The following is a 21,095-nucleotide window of genomic DNA, read 5'->3' on the forward strand; positions in this document are numbered from 1 at the left end:
TCCCAGCTAGCCCCTCTCTTTCACTGTTGCCCTTTCTCCTCTCTGACTCCAGTGACTTCACCATGTTGTTATTACTTGCTGGTGTAGGACCCCAGGAAACATGCGTTACAGTCAAGCCCCTGGCTGATGAGCTCACGGCTTCCCGTCCCTGAACTTGTTTACCCGAGAAACTCAATTTGCTGTTTATTGTAAGAGCTTCGCTGAAAAATTGTTCCTACTCAGCACAGCTTAATCTACCCCCTTGAGTTCTCTGCGCACATTTCGGAATGAAACAGACCAACCTGTCTTCATTGTTTTCTATTCTAAACTCACCTGAAGAACTCAATGAAAAAAATAAAAGAAATACATTTGCTCTTTGACTTATGAGTGAATGCTAACAATATCTTAGATCTCAAGTATTTGCTAAAAAACGTATCTTTTGAGTATATACAGACAGACACAAAAATATTAAAATTAACAGATTTTCTTCCTTCTTCATCAGCATCTTATTCTTTAAGTTTGGCATTTGAATCCTAATTCCTAAAAATTGCATGGTTCAGTAAACCACAGCCTGTCCTTTGGGCCGTATTTCTTTCCAATAATTGCATATCAAAATAGCTATCTGGATGTATTTATCTGTGTAAAGAATGTGTTAGAAGTGTGACCAGATTGCATTTATAAATATTATTATAACACTACCATAAATTGAGTAAATAGCACACAACATCAGTAGTTCAGCTTGGAGTGACTCATTTACCAGTCCAGTCATATTCATTACACAGAAATAGTTCACAGCAGACTTTGAGGTCCTGTAGAGATGATAAAAATAGGTGGGATGAAGATACCTATTTAGGGAATTGTCTGGAATGTTTCATTCCATTGAGATGACATCGTTATCTGGTAGTATTAAATATGACTCTGGGCACTTTCTTAGGCTAGTCGGTTGACATATATTTTTAAAAGATTACTGCCTTAAAAACAGGTCTGGTACAGTTAATGAAATGTTACCGCGTATGTCAAATTCAGTAAGAAACCCAGCTATTGCTCTGGAATTATATTAAGAGAGTTTATGATGTTTCAGACAGTATCTCATCTTCTGTCTGTAAACCAGTATTACCTCATGACACCTCTTCTGTTATCTTGAAGGGCTGATGAAAGTTTTTATTATTTAACCTTCTTTTCTCATGTGTATTATCATTTGTTTGCACAGGGACTGAATTTTGTTTCCTTCTGGCTCTCAGGACCATTTCCCCATAGGGGTGCTTAAGTTTTTTGTTTGAATTTTTCCTTGATAGAACTGTATACCTTATTAACATAGAGTTCACAGCTTTAGATTATTTTTAAGTGTGTTTAAAGTGTAAATTAGACTGGGTCTCTCACCAACTAAAACCATTAGATAGTTTCCCAATATTTTAAATTTGCAGACTCCCTCCTTAGGCTTCTAAATTCTTGCTGAGTTTGACGTCCACTTTTTCAGTTTCTTCACATGCCTTCCCCTCCCCCTTGCCCCTTAGGCTGTAGCCTCATTGGTTCCTCCTGGGATTCGTGAGTGCTGCATCCATTCCTTGAATGCTTCTCTCCCCACTAGAAATAATACCGTCTCATTATGGCTTCTCCCGATCACCCTATATAAAGGGGCCTCCCCCAGATGCTCTCCAGACAATCACCCTAGTTCCCTGGCATTTATTGCACTCTATAATTATAATTTTTATTTGTCTACTTATTTATTTATTTTTTCCTCCACCCAAAAAGAAGTTTCATGAGAGCGTAGCAGCTGACACAAAGAAGTCACTGAAGTCTTTGTTGAATGAATGAACAGATGACTCTTGTGCTTGAAACTCAGAATAAAGTTTAACTTTCGTCCTTAATTTGATTCCATGAGAGAGGAGGCATTGTGTTTTGAGATTCACCTGAAAAGAACCAGTGGAATTGAGGACCCAAGTCATCATATGGCTGCGGGGCTTATTGTTCTTTTGTAACTGAATTTATTCTGATTCATAACTGAGATGTGTATGTGTCTGCTTTTAAAATCTGTACACACATATGGAAACTGGGCCAAAAATCATGGGTTTTGTACTTTCAAAAATTTTTTCCAAGTCTTTTTTCATATTTTACATTCCTTCTTCCTTTTTTTCTTGTGGTTTATTTACAAATTTGTGTTAATTTCTGGTGTACAGCATAGTTATATATATTCAGTTATACATATGTATATTCATTTCCATGTTCTTTTTCATTATACGCTATTACAAGATACTGAATATAGTTCCCTGTGCTGTACAATAGGACCTTGGTGTTTATGTATTTTATATATAGTAGTTTGTATCTGCAAATCCCAAGATCCCAATTTATCCCTCCACACCGCCTTCCTCCCTGGTAACCATAAGTTTGTTTTCTTTGTCTATGAGTCTGTCTCTGTTTTGTAAATACGTTCGTGCCCTTTTTTTAGATTCCAAATATAGGTGATACCATATGGTATTTTTCTTTCTCTTTCTGGCTTACTTAGAATGACCATCTTCAGGTCCATCTATGTTGCTGCAAATGGCATTATTTTATTCTTTTTCGTGGCTGAGTAATATTTTGTTGCGTATATATACCACAACTTCTTTATCTAGTCATCTGTCAATGGACATTTAGGTTGTTTCCATGCCAAGCCGTCATTCTTGATTTGCCCTATTAAATATTTGAGTTGGAAATGTAAGTTTTTTTAATGCATATTTTGTGTTGTAACTACTAGACTCTTATTAGACGCTGCAGGCGGCATATTTTTATGCCACAGGATAAAGAAATTGCTGTGTTAGACAGAAGTCAATAGGATAGATGTGGAAATAACATTCTCCAAAAAGTTTCTTTGCCATGAAGTGTGGAGCAGTTAAGGTAGGACCCTCCCACAAATAACAAAATTTGAGGTTTATTATTGAGGAACTGGGGCAGACAGAGGTGTAAATAACTTGTCCAAGGTCACACAGCAGTGAGAAGTAGAAACAGCATTCAGAATCAGGCTTGTCTGACTCTGTAACTTTTTCTGCTATTTTAAAATCTCCCTAGGAACAAAGAAATCAGAACTTTATTTTATTTATGTGTTTTTTAAAGATATGACAATATTTTGAAGTCATCTCTTTGTTCCTGTTCATTACTGTAATCAGATACTGCAATCTCATGGCTTCTATGTGGGATTTATAAATAATGTTAGAAAAATTTGACTATATTTGCTTTTAATTGTTGCTGAAAACTTGAGCATATAGTCACAGAAGTTGATTGTAAATAATCTTCAAAACTGTGAACTGTGTAACTGAACACTCATCTTCCAGAAGACTAGGGTTTATTTCAGTGGTTCCACGTAGCTTGAAGAACTGATGCAGAATCTGACAGATGTGAACAGTCTAATGTAGGGAAATTGCTGAAAGCACAATTAAGTTGCCAGAGTAAACCACAAGCTAGAATTCCCTTTAATTTTTGACAAACACCCAATTTGAAATGACTCTTACTTACAAAAACAAACAGAAAAAAACCAAAATGTTTTAAAATCTGTAGTTTCGTATTCGTAAGTGTGTCTCTCGGTTAAAAGCTTAGTGTAATTTAATATTATAAGTAATATTATAATGCACTATTTAAAATTAGGGTAACCTGTGTTATCCTAATTCAGTACAGATCATACACCTAACTCAATTTCTATTAGTGTTTTCAGTGTTAGGTGGTATATATATTAATGTGCTAAAAACTTTTTCAAGTTTTTTATTTAATGGACCTTCCTTTCCTGGTTATATTTCATCCAAGAGTAGTTGGTTAGAACTAGCATGATCTAGATTGAGAAAGGCCAGTCCCATTCTACAGTGAGACAGAGTTCTGTTTTACAGTAGCATTTGGTACTGATTAGAGGAAAGAAATGTTAGAGAAAAAGATGAATAAGGATTTGAATATGGGGAGATTGAAAATAATGGATTTTCAAAGTACTTTGGAGAGAACAAATGAAACCGGTTTTGATTGCGTAATTGGAGCTTCAGGATTCATGGTAGTCATATTCCTACCTCTCTCTCTTTTCAAATTTAGTAATTAGAAATGTGAAGTCTTTGTAAATTTGTGGGTTAGGAACCTCTGACCAGGATTTAATTATCTGAGGTGTTTTTTTTTTTTTAATAAAAGGCCATTTAAGCATAAAATATTAAATTGGCATCAGCCTTTTTACTTTACTCCCAGATGACAGATTAATGAAATTACAAATTAAGTCCTTTTAACATAACATTAAATATTTAATTGCATTAATTATTAATCTTTTTGGACTATTACTCAGCTTCAGCTTTAAGGGATGCTGATAATTTCTGACCAAAGATCATTAAGCTTAAAGGTAGTCTTTCAAAGATTCTGACATTCCTAAAATTTAAGAAAACTCAGCTGGCTGAGTTTCTCCACTTTGAGAAGATGCTGAGAAAGCTACCCTTTATCCCTGGAGAAAGACGAGGCTGCCATGTGGTGGTGGTGTTGATAATGATGGTAGTGTTAGCAGCTCGGATTTACTGAGCATCTATTCTGTGTCAGGCGCTGTGCTATGAAATGTAGACTTATAATCTATAAGCACAGGATGAAAACGTTGATTAATTATATCTTATAAAACTTAAATCTGTATAACTCAAAGCCTAATTATTGGGGTTTCAGCTATACTTAGTTTAGAGGGTGGTAGAAGATGACTCTTGAATTTTTGAGGTTGACTGTGAAATGATAGTTATGGTGACTTAGAAGGTGGCAATGAAGTTTATAAAAAGAAAGATGAGCTCAGTCTTGATAACACTGCAGTAGCAGAAAGAAGATCTATACAGGTACACAACTGAGTGACTGTTGAAAGGTCAAACGTGCTTGGCAGATCTGGGGGGTTATTTTTATAAAAGTTCTAATCAGTGAATGAAATCCCCCAAGGCAGAATTTCCTAACCTTGATTAAACCTGAGATTTTCTAGACGCCCTTGAAATTGCACGTAAGATTTTATGTGTGTGTTTGTATGGAAGTATAATTTTCATATAGATTCTCAATAGAATCTGTGACCAGAAGGTTCCAGGCCAGATGTTGAGGCATCTTTTGACTAGAGTGACTCAGGAAGTACCCCTGAGACAGGCAGTAAACGAGAGGCATGAAAGAGGACTAATGTCACCCAGCTGTGAATAAAGCAGATCAAAAGTTATCTCCAAGAAGGTTGTAGTTTGGATTGATTCTGTGAGGGGAGGACTATAAACAAAGAAAGGCAAAGGACCAGAACTAACACTATGGTGGTTTTATGTGGTTGGAAGAGAAAGAAGAGCCAGTTCGTGAGAGAGATGGGAGGAAAGCCAGATAAACACAGAATCAACAGGGAGAGAGGCTCATTTTGGAAACCAGTTAAGTATAAAATATAATTGAAAGGTCACAAAAGAAGAGCACTGAGAAGAGGTCAGTGGCTTTAGCCTAGGGAAGCTGACCGTGGCTTTAAAGCAATGTCACTGGAGTGTGAAGCAAGCCATATCATAAGGGGCTAATGGGTGGACAGTAGTTAGGGTGGAAGGCAGGCCGGGTCAACCCCTGATAATGTAATAACAGCAATAATAGTAATGATCATAGTTGAAACAACAGCCGCTAACGTTTTTGAGCACTTAGGTGTGTCAGGCACCATGAAGAGGTTTTCTTTTTTCTTTTTTAATTGCTTTTTTTTTTTTTCATTTATTCTTCCCGTAACCTTGTGAAGTAGATTCTCTTATTCCCATTTTTGGATTGCCAAATGAAGATTTGGGGAGATTAAGTAATTTGCTCAAGGTTGCCTAGTTAGCAAGTTTGTAAAGAGAGAATTAAACCCAGGCAGCCTGACTCCTGAACCTTCATTCTTAGCACCATACTATTAAATAATAAAAGCATCTGCAATGCTGTAAAAGGAATATGGAAGATTTCCATATAGTGCTATGAAGTGGGGAAAAAAAGGGATGCGTTTTGTGTGAGCGATATATACATATTTTTACATATAAGATGAAACACAGAGGGGTGGGTATAGCTCAGTGGCAGAGCACATGCTTAGCATGCACAAGGTCCTGGGTTCAATCCCCACTACCTACACACACACACACACACACACACACACACACACACAAAGATGAAACACAGAAAGGGTAAACCAAACACTAATAGAAACCGTGACCTATAGGCAGAGGAAGGGAACAGGGATGGAGGCAAGATTTCTCAGACTGTATCTCATTACTTAGTTTTAACATCAGTGTCAAATTAAACGTCAGGTAAATATGTTACATAGTCAGAAAATAAAGTTAAATCCAGTAGGAGAAAAAAGAATACTCCCTAATATTTGTAAACAAACACATCAACATACTGTATATCACGCTGACAACACACGAGAGAACTTTTCAAGTAACTTTAAAATGTAGTATTTACACTGTACATTTTTAAAACAAAATAATCTCAAGATAAAGAAAAGCTGCAAAGAAATGTTAACTTTTCAACTTCATCAGCAGTTTCGTTGTCAGTAGTGGTGTTGGTATAGCGATTTTGAAACCATTTCACGTGTACTGTAGGATGAAACAAGTAATTTATGTTAATGTTAAGAACCGGGATCTTTCCTGTAAGAGAAAAAGAAATACAAGTACAAAACTCAAAGAAAAGTAACTCCTGTAATGTTAAATTTGAAATGGAAGGAATTCATTTTTATTTTTCCTTTTTGAAAAGGTACTTATTTTCTAGCTCTGTCCCTGAAAAGGCTTAGAAACGGCACCAACCCAGTTGTAAAAAGCACCCCGAGCACCCAGATACCACTCCCCAGTGAAAACACCCAAGGCTTCCTGAAAAAATGACTGATTCCTCATTGGAGGCAGGAAGAATTCAGGATTAACGTGAGCATTTTTATTATGCCAGAAAGCAACAAAGGTGTTATTTCTGTAGTCATGTTAAAAAAAAAACCCAAAAAACGGTATAAAGGTATTCCCACTGGTCAAAGATGGGAAATTTTGAGCACCAAAAAGCATAATGACTATAATTGACTGAAACTGTTGAATATATAAAAATTCATGCAGTCATTATGATGACTTTAGAGAATCATAAAATATGGGGTAGGGGGAAAGAAAGCTAAAAAGTGAACACAAATCTTAATAGTTATAATTGGAAGTAACTAGTGTGTCAGCCCCTTACTCTGAAAATTGGTACTAAGGAGGAAGAAATATTTCTTGATGTGTTTTAGTTGTATTTCAGGATAACTAAATAGCTCTAAATGATAGCAGAAGAATTTCATCTAATAAATATAGCAGGAATAAAAAAAATAGAAAATCACAATTTTGCAACTCCTGATGAAGTAATTGATTCAGGTTCCATTAAATATTAATATTATGTGCTGTGGTCTCAAAGTGTGGCTGGCCCCTGTTCCAATATCTTAAGCATTATCTGAATACTTCTAAAAAGTATATGAATTCTTATGCCCTTTCCAATACCTACTGTATCAGAAACTCTGGAGGTAGGTCCCAGTGATGTGTTTTGAGAAGCTCTCACGGTTCTGATGTATCCTGGAGCTTGAGCGCCATGATGCTAGAAGGAAGAGTGATGAGAAACTTTAATTGAAGGATTGAGCCATCACCTCCCCCCAACCCCCACCCAACTCACTGATCACGCTTAGCTCTCCTAAAAACAGGAGAGCCATGTGTTCTATTTCTCCAAGCAGATGCACCTATGACATGTTCTTGCTGCTCTCCAAAAAAATGAAACCTGAAGCTAGTCTATTCTTTATACTTGAATTCCAAATTATAGGAAATATGACATAGAAGAATCTTCTAAGTTAAACAGTATTATGAGGAAACAAAGGGAAAATCCAGAAATTCTGTAGGACAGCCGACTCAGTTTATTCAACACACAGTAGCATGGGGAAGGAGGGGAGGGGATGGCAGTTAGGACTGTTCCAGAGTCAAAGGACTCCAAAGACAAAACACAGAAATACAAAATGTACATCTTCGTGATGCTGAGTCATGGTTTCAAATCCAGATTAAGAGGATGATCTTTTGAAGACGGTCTTTGAGCAGAGGCCTTACATTTCACACTGAGCTTTGAAGTATATTTCTTTGGCTGTGTCAGAAAGATTAGAAGGTGGTGTGACTAGAGGTGCAGAAACCAGAAGCTATGCGAACATGGAAGGGCCCCAGGCACTGGGCCATGAAGTCAGAGGTGGCCTACGTGTGACACAGCATCTCCTCTGCAGTCCTGTGTACCACAAAGGATGAAGGAATGAGTGAAAGGAAAAAGAATGTGCAGGAATAACCTACAAGGTTTGGCAAGCCACTGGAGGTAGGGCTGTCTGCTTAACTGGTGAGGGACTCCTCAGACCTGTAAATATGTGTCAGATGACCTGGTGAGCACAGGTGTAGAAGGGATGTGGAGCGAGCATGCGCTGAGACGGAAGAAAGAGCACATGTTTGGGGATTTTTTTTTAAATCTGCTTTCCAATACTGACTTTGCTGCTTATTAGCTGCGTAACTTGAAGAAGTTATTTTCCCCTGAGCCTCAGCGTCACATCTAAAGTGAATATAATGATATATATTAGTGAAAAAATTAAACTAGATTAAAAAAACTCTTTTTTAAGTGCACCGTGTTTGGATCCCGATTCAAATAAACCAACCGGGGAGATTTGAATTCAGACTGCATATTAGAAGATATTAAGAGAGGTGTTCAGGGGGGAGGGTATAGCTCAAGTGATAGAGGGCGTGCTTAGCATACACAAGGTCCTGGGTTCAATCCCCAGTACCTCCTCTAAAAATAAACAGATAAACCTAATTACCTCCCTCCCCACCAGAAAGTAATTTAAAAAGAGAGCGTTGTTCATTTTATCTGTGTGAAAATGGTATTACGGTTATGTAAGAAAAATGTCATTTATTTTAGAGATACATACAAAAGTATTTAGGATGAAATAAAATGATGTCAAGATTTGCTTTATGTTGCTGCAGTGATGGAAGGGAGGGAGGGAGAGAGGAGAAGGAGGGAAGGAAACTTTGATGATAAAATATTTAAAGGTATGTACAAAAATACTTCTTAGGATGTATTTATTCCTGGGCTAGCTTTGTCACAGTATATTCAAATTGTCTGTTTAGTTGTCTATACCAGTATTCCTCAAATTATGAGTATTAAAAGACCAATATTTTTAATTGTCTCAGACTGATTTTTATAACATACAATAAAAATCAATTACCTTAAAGGCAAAAACCAGGGGAGGGAAGAGGACATAACAAAATATAGCCTTAAAAAGTTCCATTATTAAAGTCAACAAACATAAAATTACATTTCACTTAACAATCAGAACAAATGTAAACATAAGAAAGAAGAATTTTTTTTAAACTGTATCCGTTCATCAAAAAATACACACATGGGCAGTTAGTATAGAGAATTGCTGTTACACTCATAAGTTTTTTCTGTAACCATAGTTAAGTTTTTAATGTGAACCATATGCTTTTCGCATGTTATCTTTAGACCCTGTGCACTAACTGAGCTTGGGTTGAAAGCAGTGCCCCTCGTAGGAATGGTGTTTATACCTAACTGATGTAATTTGCAGCCACAGGTTTTTGCCTCAGTTACTTCAGTTACTGATCTCCCAGCAGAGAGTTTTCCAGGCTGACTGCACCACAGAAATCATAACGAATGGGGAAGATCATAGATTGGCTGGAATACTCGCTGAGATTTTCACTTAAAGAGTGAAAATATTTCCTCTTTAAATGGTTGGTCTCTTAATCTCTGAAACATGGATGTCATCCTTTTTGTCACAGTGTGTTACAGGTTTACTGAAGTGTGATGACTGTCGCTTTAGATGGTAATTTTAGGTTCGGATGTACCGTGCCTTTGTTTTTCAGACAGTGCCCTTCCAGCCAGGCTTCAAAGCTTTTTATCCCCCTCGGCTGTGGGAGCTCCAGCTTGGACTGATCACGTCAACAAACAGTCCATTACTGTAGGTTCTACTGAGCTTCCCAGGACTCGTTTTGCAGGCAATAGTTTGGGTTATTTTCCCATATATATTAACTTGGACTTGTCCACGTTAGGTCTTTATTAACATTTGTCTGAGTTGTTGAAATCTTTCCCACTGGCCCACGCTGACTCAGCGTTTTCAATAGGAAGAAATTTTGTCTATTTGGGGAAGTGAACCAACTGTCTATGAGAAAAAACTGTCTCATTTAGTGATGGAGTTTATGTAGCATTTGGGTGCAGTCTTAGGAAAGATAATGCTAACTAGCCAAAAGATAACCCCTCACGGAAAGCATGCTCATTCCCCTGAGGAAGTTATGTTTGCCCAAGGGTCCCACCCTTTGTTCAGACTTCCCAGCTCATCCAGTGTAGACACGGGGCTTTGGTTTACTCTTGTCAATAGAATTGTCCACTTGCGAGTTTACTTAGACGGAGTCAGTCTGATGTCAGTTCAGACATTTTGGCTGAAAAGCCTACATATTTGTTCTTCAGTGAGCCTTTCCTTCTTCTTTAGAGGTATGAATAGCTACCCTGTGAGCTCTGTAAAGGCCAAGGGAAGGGGTGACAAGCTGATCATCTCAGGTTGTGATGATAGCAGATCCTGAAAAAGATACAAAACATTCACTTACATTTAAAGCCTGTAACATGTACAGTAGAGTGATGCTGCCCCAGTTTTATAATAGTGTTTTTGGGAAGGTCCGTGATACCATCCATATTAAGACCTTAACCAGCTAAGTATTTAGTAAGTGCTCTGCCTGTGATGTTTTGTGCTTCGTGCTGAGCAACGTGGGGAGTAGAGAAGAGAAAGGCCCCTGCCCTCAGGAAGCTTACATGAAGATCTTTCACTGTGTAAGGCACAATGTGCTCAAGTGAGGGCTAGATGTGTCTGCATGTGCGTTTGCAAATGTGCACGCACATTAAGATATTTACGATGCATAAGCAGATAATGAAAGTATGAGGCAGTGTGTTATGAGTGATAAGGGGTTGAGAGGAGAGAGATTGTTACTACCTGAGTGATGAGGGACTGTTTTAGGGCAAGGGAGCATCTGAGCAGGGTTCTGAAAGGATAGATAGGATGCAGCAGGAGTCTAGTAAAGAAGCTTGCTACATTTTGGGGTTTTTTTTTTTTTTAAACTCAAAGTTTCTAGTTCCACATCAGCCATTTGCTTACCAATTGTGTGAATTCAGCCAGGTTACTTAATCCCTCTGATCTTCAGTTTCCTCATCCACAAAATGGGAATTAGAGCGATAGTTAGGGCTGTTAGGAAGATTAAGTGAGATACTGTGATAGGAACATGCTTTATACATTGTAAATTGTTGTGCAGGTGTTAGTAAATTTTACCATAAATATTGAGGGTGGCACGAGCCAAAGACATGGAATTTAAAAACCAGTAAAACCACAAAGCCTAGTGCAGAGAACATGTGGAGGTGACTGTGAATACTGATGTACCCATACAGTTCCTAACTTCGGAAAATAATCTTAAATAGAAATGCCTTTCAAGGTTTATGTTGACCCCTTTCCTTCAAAAGATCATTTCAGAGGCCTTTTAGGTCTTCAGGTGAGACTTGACTAAGTTGTAATGTTTAGTTTTATTGAATTCATGTGAACATACGCAGAATTAATTTTTTAAATAAACTGCTTTAATAGATACTCTAACATTGCACAAAGGTAGCTAATGTATCTTGTAAAAGTACACGTTTAGAGAACACGGTTTTGAGAACAAGTCTGTGTGTTCCAGGGTAGATCAGACTTGCTCCACTGAACAGGAGTACAGAGTGAATTATTTAAGCTATTTCCAGGGACCGTCGTATCTCCTCTTACAGGTGTTTTGTATAATAACAGCATGAATGGGTGTTTGAAAGAATGATACCGTTTGTCTGATGGGATATCAGAGAATTTATTTATCTTCTTTGTCTTATATAAATTTTATTTTTAAAACGTGGTTAGGAAAAATATTCAATAAATTTTTCAACAAAAGAACAGAGGGAGGGTTTAGGCTTAAAAAAGCACTTTTTAAAATGAAGTATAGTTAATTTACAACGTTATATTAGTTTCAAGTGTACAGCATAGTGATTCAATATTTTTACAGATTATACTCTATTTAGAGCTGTTCTAAAATTGGGAGTTTGAGATTTTTTGATACTAACTAAGATAGATAAAATAGATAGACAAGTTCATACTGTATAGCACAGGGAACTATATTCGATACTTTGTAGTAACTCATGGTGAAAAAGAATATGAAAATGAATATATGTATGTTCATGTATGACTGAAGCGTTGTGCTGTACACCAGGAATTGACACAACATTGTAAACTGACTATACCTCAATAAAATATATATATACAAAAAATTTTTTTAAATAAAGCTATTATAAAATACTGGCTATGTTTCCCTGTGCTGTACAATATATCCTTGTTGCTTATTTATTTTATGCATAGTAATTTGTACTTCTTAATTTAAAAAAGCATTTTGAATTGTACTATGAATATTATGCCAATTACTGCTGTCTGATCTCGGGGTCTCTCCAACTCATCTGGATTCCCATGAAATATGATTGGAATTACTTTTCTCAAGGCAAGGAAGTTGGAAAATAGCATTTTACTTGAACACTAACCCTTGTTATTAAAAGAACTTTTTAGAGGAAAAAACAATGCTGAATACTAACAGTGAGGTTTTGTGTGTGTGTGTGTGTGTGTGAAGAATTCTAAATTCTTTCTTCTTTCACAGACTACCTTGCAAATCACGGCCGGCTAAATGAGTCTGAGGCCAGGCGCAAATTCTGGCAAATCCTGTCTGCTGTCGATTACTGTCACAGTCGGAAGATTGTACACCGTGACCTCAAGGCTGAAAATCTCCTGCTGGATAACAACATGAACATCAAAATAGCAGGTACCTGGGACTCAGCTGGCTCTAACGGGATCAGACAGGAGCCATGGCCCTCGGGGTGGGGACACAGACCTGCAGGCGGAGACTCAGGCCCGCCTCTACCCGTGACATGGAGCTCTCTCACAGTGTATTTTATTCATTTCCTTAGTTCTGCGTGTAATGAAAGGAACAGAAATAAGGTTATTGATAGACACACAGTGACAGGAGCGCGACTGGGGTCTGACTTGTATCCTCAGTCTGATCTGCGTCCAAGTCCCTTTGTGGCAGGCCACTGAGCGTGTGGGCAACTGGAGGGGCTGATCGGGCGGGAGGCAAAGCGTAGGTCACTGTCTTAATAATGTCGTAAAAACCTGCTCTCTTAATAATGACTGGTGGCTGCCAAGAGACTGCAGACAGAGAAAAGACAAAGGAGGTGATGGAAATAGGATGAGAAGCCTTTGGGGCACAGACGCTCTTTGCCTGGCTCTGATGCAATAGGGTTTTGATTTATAACATGGAGACTAAGGATTATTTTGCTGGTTTTCCTTCTGCCCTTTTCACAGCTGTAAAAACTTTTATGTTTTATATTCCAAGTTTCCTTATTCACATGGTCAAAGCTGTCGTTCAGTCAATAAATATGTATGTGTCTGGTGCTGTTCTGTGCTAGGATACAAATCAAAAAGTCACTTCCTGTGATCTTAAAAGTCTAGTGGGGAGATAAGAATAATTAAAATACAAGGTGATAGTTATCCAAAAACATATGTACAAACTGCAGTGGAAATTCAGACATAGGAACATCCAATCCGTCTACCTGAGAAGTCAGGGAAGCTTCTCAGAGAAGGAACTGTTTGAATTTAGGCTTGAGAGAGAAGTTAGAATCTCGCCAGGAAGATAAACAGAAGTTGGGTATTGCAGACAGGTAGGAAGCTATGTAAATACCACACGTGTAAGAGAGAGAGAGATTAAGATTGGAATGATGGGGAACTATTGTTTCAGTATTTGGTGAAATGCAAAATCTGTAGGTGAGGGGCACTGACACAGGAAGAGCAGGTAAGCAAAGACCAGAACGTGAAAGATTCATGGAAAAATCTCATGGAAAAGATTTTATTTATTTATTCTGTAGGTGATAGGGAGTGTAGCCTATTGGAAATCTTGGGGTGGGGGTGGGGCTGGGGATGAAGGGAGACTGGGATGACATGATTAGATTTGCATGTTAGAAAGGTGTCTCTCTCTGGCTGCAGAGTGAAGAGGGGTGGGAGATGTGGGTAAGACTGAAGACAGGGAGATTAATAGGGATCTAAGGCAACTGTCCAATTAAGAAAATGTGGGTGTGCAGAGAGGAGCAGTAGTAGAGGCTGTAGGTGTGGGAGGGAGAGATTTATTTCGCTTAGGGTTTGGAAGAGGATAAAGGGCACAAAACAAAAGCTGAGGGACAGAGCCGCTTGCATGAAAGGATGACCAAGAAATGGTCGACTAGCCAGCTTGGACACTCACTGGACTCACTAAGTTTAGGGAGGAATCACCTGCCCCAGTTTGCTGCATTTTGGTCAAAATGTAAGTGAAAAAGCCTCTGATTTGTGCATTTAACTGGTTTATGTCTGTGCCTTTTACCATTTTTGCCTTGGGCATTTGGGGGAAGGCAAATAAGTAATTTTTACTAACTTAACTTTTACTTATTTTAATTTTAATAATTAATTTTAAATGCCAGTGTCACATATGTTTCAGGGAAGTAATGGCTCTTCCATTCTGTAGTCTGTGATTTTTTTTTTCCTAACGGGATTGCCTGAATAAGACAGTGTTTTTTATTAGTATATTAGTGTTTTTGTAATTTATAATGTGTGTTCATTTCTCCCACTTTTCCTTCCTCTGGCCCTTCCTTGGTCTCATTCATTTCGCTCTTTTTTGCCGGCCTTTTGTAGGGCACCTCATTGGAGTTTTTTGTTTACTTCTCCCTGAAAGCATCAGCTGCCCTAAAATTGTCCTTCTCAGAGAAGGCTCTTGGTTTTTTGTGTTTTTGTTTTTGTTTTGAAGTTCTTTACTCTGTAGAAAGAAGGGGGATACCCTACTTCACCTTTACATTCCCTTATAGCCAAAACAAAAAGTTCACAAAAACAATACCTCAGAGGGGTTCTGGGGGTCTTTTTAGGCAGAGAAAGAGAGATTAGAGGTGTGAGTCCTGTGCTATAGGAATTTACAGAGTGCTCTGCCACTAGCATCTCAAGAAGAAAATGTCAAAATAGAACACCAAATAAACTTGCAAACAGAATATACAGAATCTTCCTTTAAGGTTATAACCGAGTTTTGCCTGGCTGTAAAAATGTCTTCTGTAATGTAAGTAGGTAAACTCAATATTCCTAATGTCATTATGTGAAATTCAGTTTTCTGTTTGTTTTTACTATTTTTATTTTTGAATATGTAACCTTCAAGGCCTTCTGATTTTTATCTGGAAGACAGGTAAAGTGTCAGAGACCTGCCCTGGTTCTCGCTGGTTCAGCTAACATTTATTGAGCCTTCACTATTTTCAGGTGTTCTGCTGGGCGCTTGTATCATTTGATCTGCACAGCAGCCGCAGAAGCTGCACGGGGACTGCCAGTTTTTAGATGGGAAAGTTGAAACACAAAGAGATTCAGTAACTTGCAGAGGTGACTCAGATGATAAGTCAGACCTGGAATTCAAACCTAGGTCTCTGACCACAATATCTGTGCTTCCTCCATGACGCCGTGTTGTAGTTTCCAAGCGTTGCTTGTCAGTTATTCCTCAAGGAGTACTCACTAACTAAATTTGGGGTTCCATCATTCAGTATATGTACATTTAGCGTCTTTGATTCCATACCTCTCAAGTGGACACACACACACACTCTCACACACACACACACACACACACACGTGTACCCACAGTATTATAGGTTCTCAAGTTTCTTCCTGCCCACATTTTTTCTCTGTCATCCTTACCAGCATGTCCCCCAAATTTTAACAAATGTCTATTAAGCATCTTCTATGCTCCTGGGCTAAGTCCTGGAGATTCAGATATTTCAAGACAAAAAAGCAAAAAAGCTCAACTCTGCTCTCACCTGATGGAGTTAATCCAGAGCTGGACCTTTAAGGAAACAGAACATTAAAAAAATAATAATAATTGTTGTAGAGGCCAAGAAGCTGGGAGAAGGACTGACTCTGCCTCGAAGATGCAGGGAAATTGATAGCTAAGACCTGACTGAGAAGGAAGCATTTGTGGTTAGACTGGGGAAGAGAAGGACGAAGGGGGAGAGTGTGTCGAGGGGGTGAGGTACGGATGGCAGCTCCAGGCAGATGGATCAGCAGGTGCAAAGACAGGCGGGCCAGGGAACTCATAAAGTGTGTAAGGACAGTACGGACCAGACCCATCGGAACATAAGTGCCAGTGAGGAGTGTAGGGAAGGAGCCTGGACAGGTGGGCAGACGCAGAGCATGAAGGATTCCACATGCCATCAAAAGTTGAGATGTGTCCCAGTGCTGATAAAGAATTTCTCCAGGGTATTTATTTTTACCCATGGATTTTTAGACTTTTTTATGGCCTTGCTTCCCTTTCAGAACATATCTTCTGATCTCTGAGGCTTCTTCTTAAAAGTTTCTTCTGGTTTTGTTTGGTTTTTTTTTTTTTTTAATTTAGGGGGTTTTTTATTTTTAAAATTTTTATTTATTTTTTTTGGTGGGAGAGGTAATTGGGTTTACTTAGTTATTTATTTTTTTAGAGGATTGAATCCAGGACCTCATGCAGGCTGGGCATGCACTCTACCACTGAGCTATACCCTCCCCTTTCTTCTTGAATTCAAGGAAATCCAACACATCTAGGAAAGATGGGGCTCCATGGAAAAACTGCAAAACCCCAGAATAAAATACAAAATTATTCCCTCAAATCATACTTTCCTGTTTATTCTGCTTGTGAAGATCGCTTCAATTGCTAAATGGGCTGAATAAATGAACTGTTTCAGCCATCTTGTGTGTTGAAATTGAAGAGCAGCACAAACCAAAACGAGGTTTAAATTAAAATATATGTCTCTGTTTATAAGAAAGGAAATGGGGTAGAAGTATCAGATGTGGCTCATTTTAATAAATGCAGAAGCTTGGCTTTGAAATCAGCTTCTCATTTGTGCTCCTCCAATGAGTGAAGACTTCAGACACTGGTGAGCCGTGGGTTCACCCCCATCTGGGTGCGCTCGTCACCCCAATTATGAGACCTCCAGCCTTCACAAAATACAAGTGTTAGGACATTCAGAGTAACAGGCAGGATGCAAAGAAATGCTGGCTTTCGTGAGTTTCAATCATCACAGTGCTGTTTCCCCCGAGCCATTTTAGCCATGACTGTTATTCTCAGGCATTAAACCTGAGAATAAATAGAAGAAGGGCATTTAGTTTTATTCTTCAGCTTTCCTGATCTGAAATGTTTATAACAAATACTTAGATAAGAATTAAAATGTATGAATTTTACTTGGAGGAAGTTTTCAGAAAATATCACAATTCAAGCACAGCTTCACATAAAGAATGTGGAGTTTGGTGTCAGGCAGGACTGGTGCAAATTCTGGCTGTTTGACCTTGGGCTGGTGACTTAACCTGGCTGAGCCTAGGTTTCCAAATCTATTAAACAGAGATTAATGTGTTTCTCAGGAACACGGTAGGGATTAGTGATAATGTTAGAGGCAGGGAGGGTAACAGGTAGGATTGCGGGCTGCCTGGGTTTGGATCCTGGTTCTGCCACTTCCTAGCTCCATGACCTTGGACACATTACCTAACCTCTCTGTCCTCGGCTTCCTTATCTGTTAAGAGGGAGTGACAGAAGTTCGTATCTTATAGCGGTTTCTAGTTAATATTTGCAGAGTTCTTAGAACAGTGCCCGGTATATAGTTAACGCTGTTTAAGCGTTTGTTAAATAAATTGTCAATTGAACTTCCTGGCACCATGTAAACACTCAATAAAAGGTAGCTATTATTTATCTTCAGGGTATAATTAATTCCATGTGAAAACAAATCCTGACAATTTTGATAGCCATGTAACCCCCCTCAGCATGTCTTTTTTTTTTTTAATTACCAAGGTTTAGAGCCTTATTAATACAAATCTTTGAGGACCAAGGGGAGTTCATCATTTGTTTTCTAAATTGTCTCTGCTTGATGCAAGTTAATTTTTTTTTTGAGAGGGACCTTAAATGTAACTAGTAATGTGTAGTGAGCCTGATCACTCTGACCTGTGCACCACAAGTCACTCGCCTTTAGCCCAAGAGGAATGCTTGCTTTCTGAATTGACCTATGACCTGAGTAGCCCATCATTTCATCATTGTTTCTAAAAGCCTCCCTGCTTACTAGATCCTGAGACAAGGTTTCTGTATACGTAATTCACATTTTGTACCCTGGAACCAAAAAAGGGCAGGGGAGGCTGAGGCAGGTTTTATTGGTAAAATATTTATGAAAAGTCTCCATCTGTTATCCTGCCGCCACCCATATTACGTAAAATGTGAAAAGAGCTTTGCATCAGCAAACACAATGAGACCTTGTCTTTATCCTTCAAGCCTACTTAGTGCTGGCAGCATGTTAAGCCTGGAATATGGAAGACAGCGCTAAGGGTTTGGTTTCGTTTTGTTTTGTGTTTCCCCCTTTTTCACCTCCCTCCTCCCCACTCCATTTGGGGCTAAGGAGAATCACGTATTTGCTTCTTCGCTCACTGAACTCGCTCATTGGACACATAGGTATCTCTCGCTGCTCAGCAGACCCACGTGCCATCTCCACTGTGGTGACTGTCCCTGTGCCCTCCTGGCAGGTGGGGAGGGAGTGACTGATGTGTGGAAGCAAACTGTGCAGCTGGCCCTTCCTTGCTGGTGGGCAGCAGAATATCCGTTGACGTCAGTGCCGGCTGATGGGTGTTGAGTCTGTGCAGCGGGTCAGCTCCCTCTCTACACTCTGCTACCTTCCATTTGTCAGCTTTCACTTCCTCATTAATTGTCTTCGCTCCGATTTTAATAATTACAAAAGATGTGTAACTCTTCGGCAAGACTGGATATCTGAATTCTCCTGGTAATTTTAGAAACGAGGATAAATTTAACCCTAAAGCCATCTGCTTCTCTGTGGGAGGATTTTTTAAATTATAAATTAGACATTATAACACACGGCTGGAGATAAAAAATCACCTTGGTTGTGTTGGTTCCTAGAAATCACTTACATTTTCTTAGCTGGAAGACTGGTTTTCAATGTTTTGTTTGCTTTTTTCCCTTTTTTAAAAAAATGACTTAGTTTACCTAATGACTTTTTCTATTTAGTTTTTATGTCATTTAAATATTAAAGTATTTAATTTTTATTGCAACAATAATTTTATTTTTATTAAATTTTATTGCAACAATAAACAGTGGCAAATTAACATCTTCTATATCTTTTTCACAACCTCTGTTTTATTCTGTTTCCTGGCGGCTAGAAGGGTGGCCTGGGGACCAGCATCTGCATTTTACCAGGTTCCCCAGGTGCTTCGTGGGCATGCTAATGTTTGATCTGTCTCACTCGGACAGACACAGCAGGATTCGCTAATGTGCGCTGTTCCCATCAGACAGTCATCGTCAGAATCAGCTTGCTCACTGTGCAAGGGTCTGTTATTCCTAAAGCGCTGGCCCTTTGCTAATGATGTTTGGGCACTGATAGTTTGTGTAATTTAGTGATGACAGTAATAATAATTGTTTTTTGTTATCGGGAAGATACAGATCAATCTGTCACTTTCAAAATATAAAGCAGAAAACCATAATAGCAGTTCTAATGCTGTTTTCAAATAGATCCGTGGTCTGTTACTGGGTAGTTAGATAAGAGGTAATTGGAGGGCTTGGCTTTTGAGGCCAGGTTGGTTTCCATGAGTCAGTTAGCAGTGACTGATCTGTTCTGTGGTAAAAGAGTCCACTCCAAGCCCCTCTCTTCTACTGACATTTTAGGCCACACAGAAACCAAGTGAGAGAATACAGATGTATCAGGAAATCTCAAAACTAATGTTCGTGTAAAACCTCAGACTATATGTCTTAGCGTTGCAAGGATGGGAGCGTGTATCTTCATGTGAATAGGACAAGGTGCGTCTATTTTAGCACATCCCACATGCTTCAAATGAATATAGATTTCTGAAATGAATGTAGGAATGTGTTTCTGACATTTACTCTGCAAATGTCTTAATTATTCCTATTCATTTATTAAGGATGATTTCAACATAGCATCCAGTGTTGTAGAGACCAGAAAACCCTCACTCATCAGGTTCTGCTAGCAGAGCAATAAATTAGAAAACCTCTCATCTCTGCTTAATATAAAGGATTTTTCCTGGGGTTTAAACAGCCTTACCTCCAGTTTTAAGTTGGATTAAACTTCTCCTACTTAATGATGTTCTTAGAACATCTGTGATATAAAAAAAAAAAAAAAAAAAGGACTCCTGGCTTGGAGTTCAAAGGACCTGGATTTGAATACTGGCTAAGCCACTTGCAGCTGTAGATGTTTTGGTAAGTCAGTTAACCACTTGGAGCTTTTATTTCCCCCTTTGTAAGGTAAGGACAGTCATGCCTCACAGGGCCACCATCACAATTAAATGAGATAATTTATACAAAAGTACCAAGTGTGTGATGCCTAGTCCAAAGGCAAGACATAAAGGGTTTTTGGATTTGATTATAACTTACACACCATGTTGAAGGACTGCTCATTTTGTTTCAAAAACTTCTTATGATTTCATATTGAGCATCCCTAAAATTGTGAAGCTAAGAGATTCTTTGAGAAAGATTTGTCTTTCTCCTCCTATGTTCAAGAAAAGTTGACAATCTTGATTGATCTGACAAATTCAAGGTATGTTATGAGTGAAAGTTCAAATAGTTACTCCCACACAAATGACAAATTACAGCAGAGGAAAAAAGCTCCCTTATACCTTCAAAAGTTTGTCAAGAGTTGTTCAGTCAATCATATATGAATAAAAATAGTATCAAAATAATGCTAGAATGAACCCTGAGTTAGAGTGAGACGTTATCACTGTGAAGTCATGGGTTGATGTTTTTTCTTAATACATGTACGTATAGTTGAGTACAAAAATAAATATGTGTGTGTGTGCGTGTGTGTGTAAACATGGATTAGCATTCATACATATATTTCCTAACTATGCTGACAGAGCCTAGATGCAATGACATCCCACTGGCAGTGAGCACATTTAGGTTTTAGCCTTGGTTTCTAAGTACCATTCCTCTGTAAAAGGAATCAGAGCTCCTTGGAAAAGTGGTTCATTCCAGGGCTACGGCAGGAAAATATAAGATGAGACTTAGAACATCTTCTTT

The 21,095-nt window shown here is 38.5% G+C and overlaps 1 protein-coding gene across 3 annotated transcripts in view; it reads left to right on the forward strand.

Moving 5' to 3' along the window:
- SIK2 (salt inducible kinase 2) overlaps positions 1-21,095 on the forward strand; it is a 113,885-nt gene that overhangs the window by 60,951 nt on the left and 31,839 nt on the right. For all 3 annotated transcript variants that reach the window (XR_010378896.1, XM_031443747.2, XM_064482032.1), the window contains exon 4: positions 12,660-12,821. Coding sequence is in view for 2 of the 3 variants with exons in the window: in XM_031443747.2 (XP_031299607.2) it covers positions 12,660-12,821 (162 nt within the window). In the remaining variant the exon portion in view is untranslated. The remainder of the gene's footprint in view (positions 1-12,659; positions 12,822-21,095) is intronic.

The sequence above is a fragment of the Camelus dromedarius genome, chromosome 34 (assembly GCF_036321535.1).
Source record: "Camelus dromedarius isolate mCamDro1 chromosome 34, mCamDro1.pat, whole genome shotgun sequence".
Lineage (NCBI taxonomy): Eukaryota > Metazoa > Chordata > Mammalia > Artiodactyla > Camelidae > Camelus > Camelus dromedarius.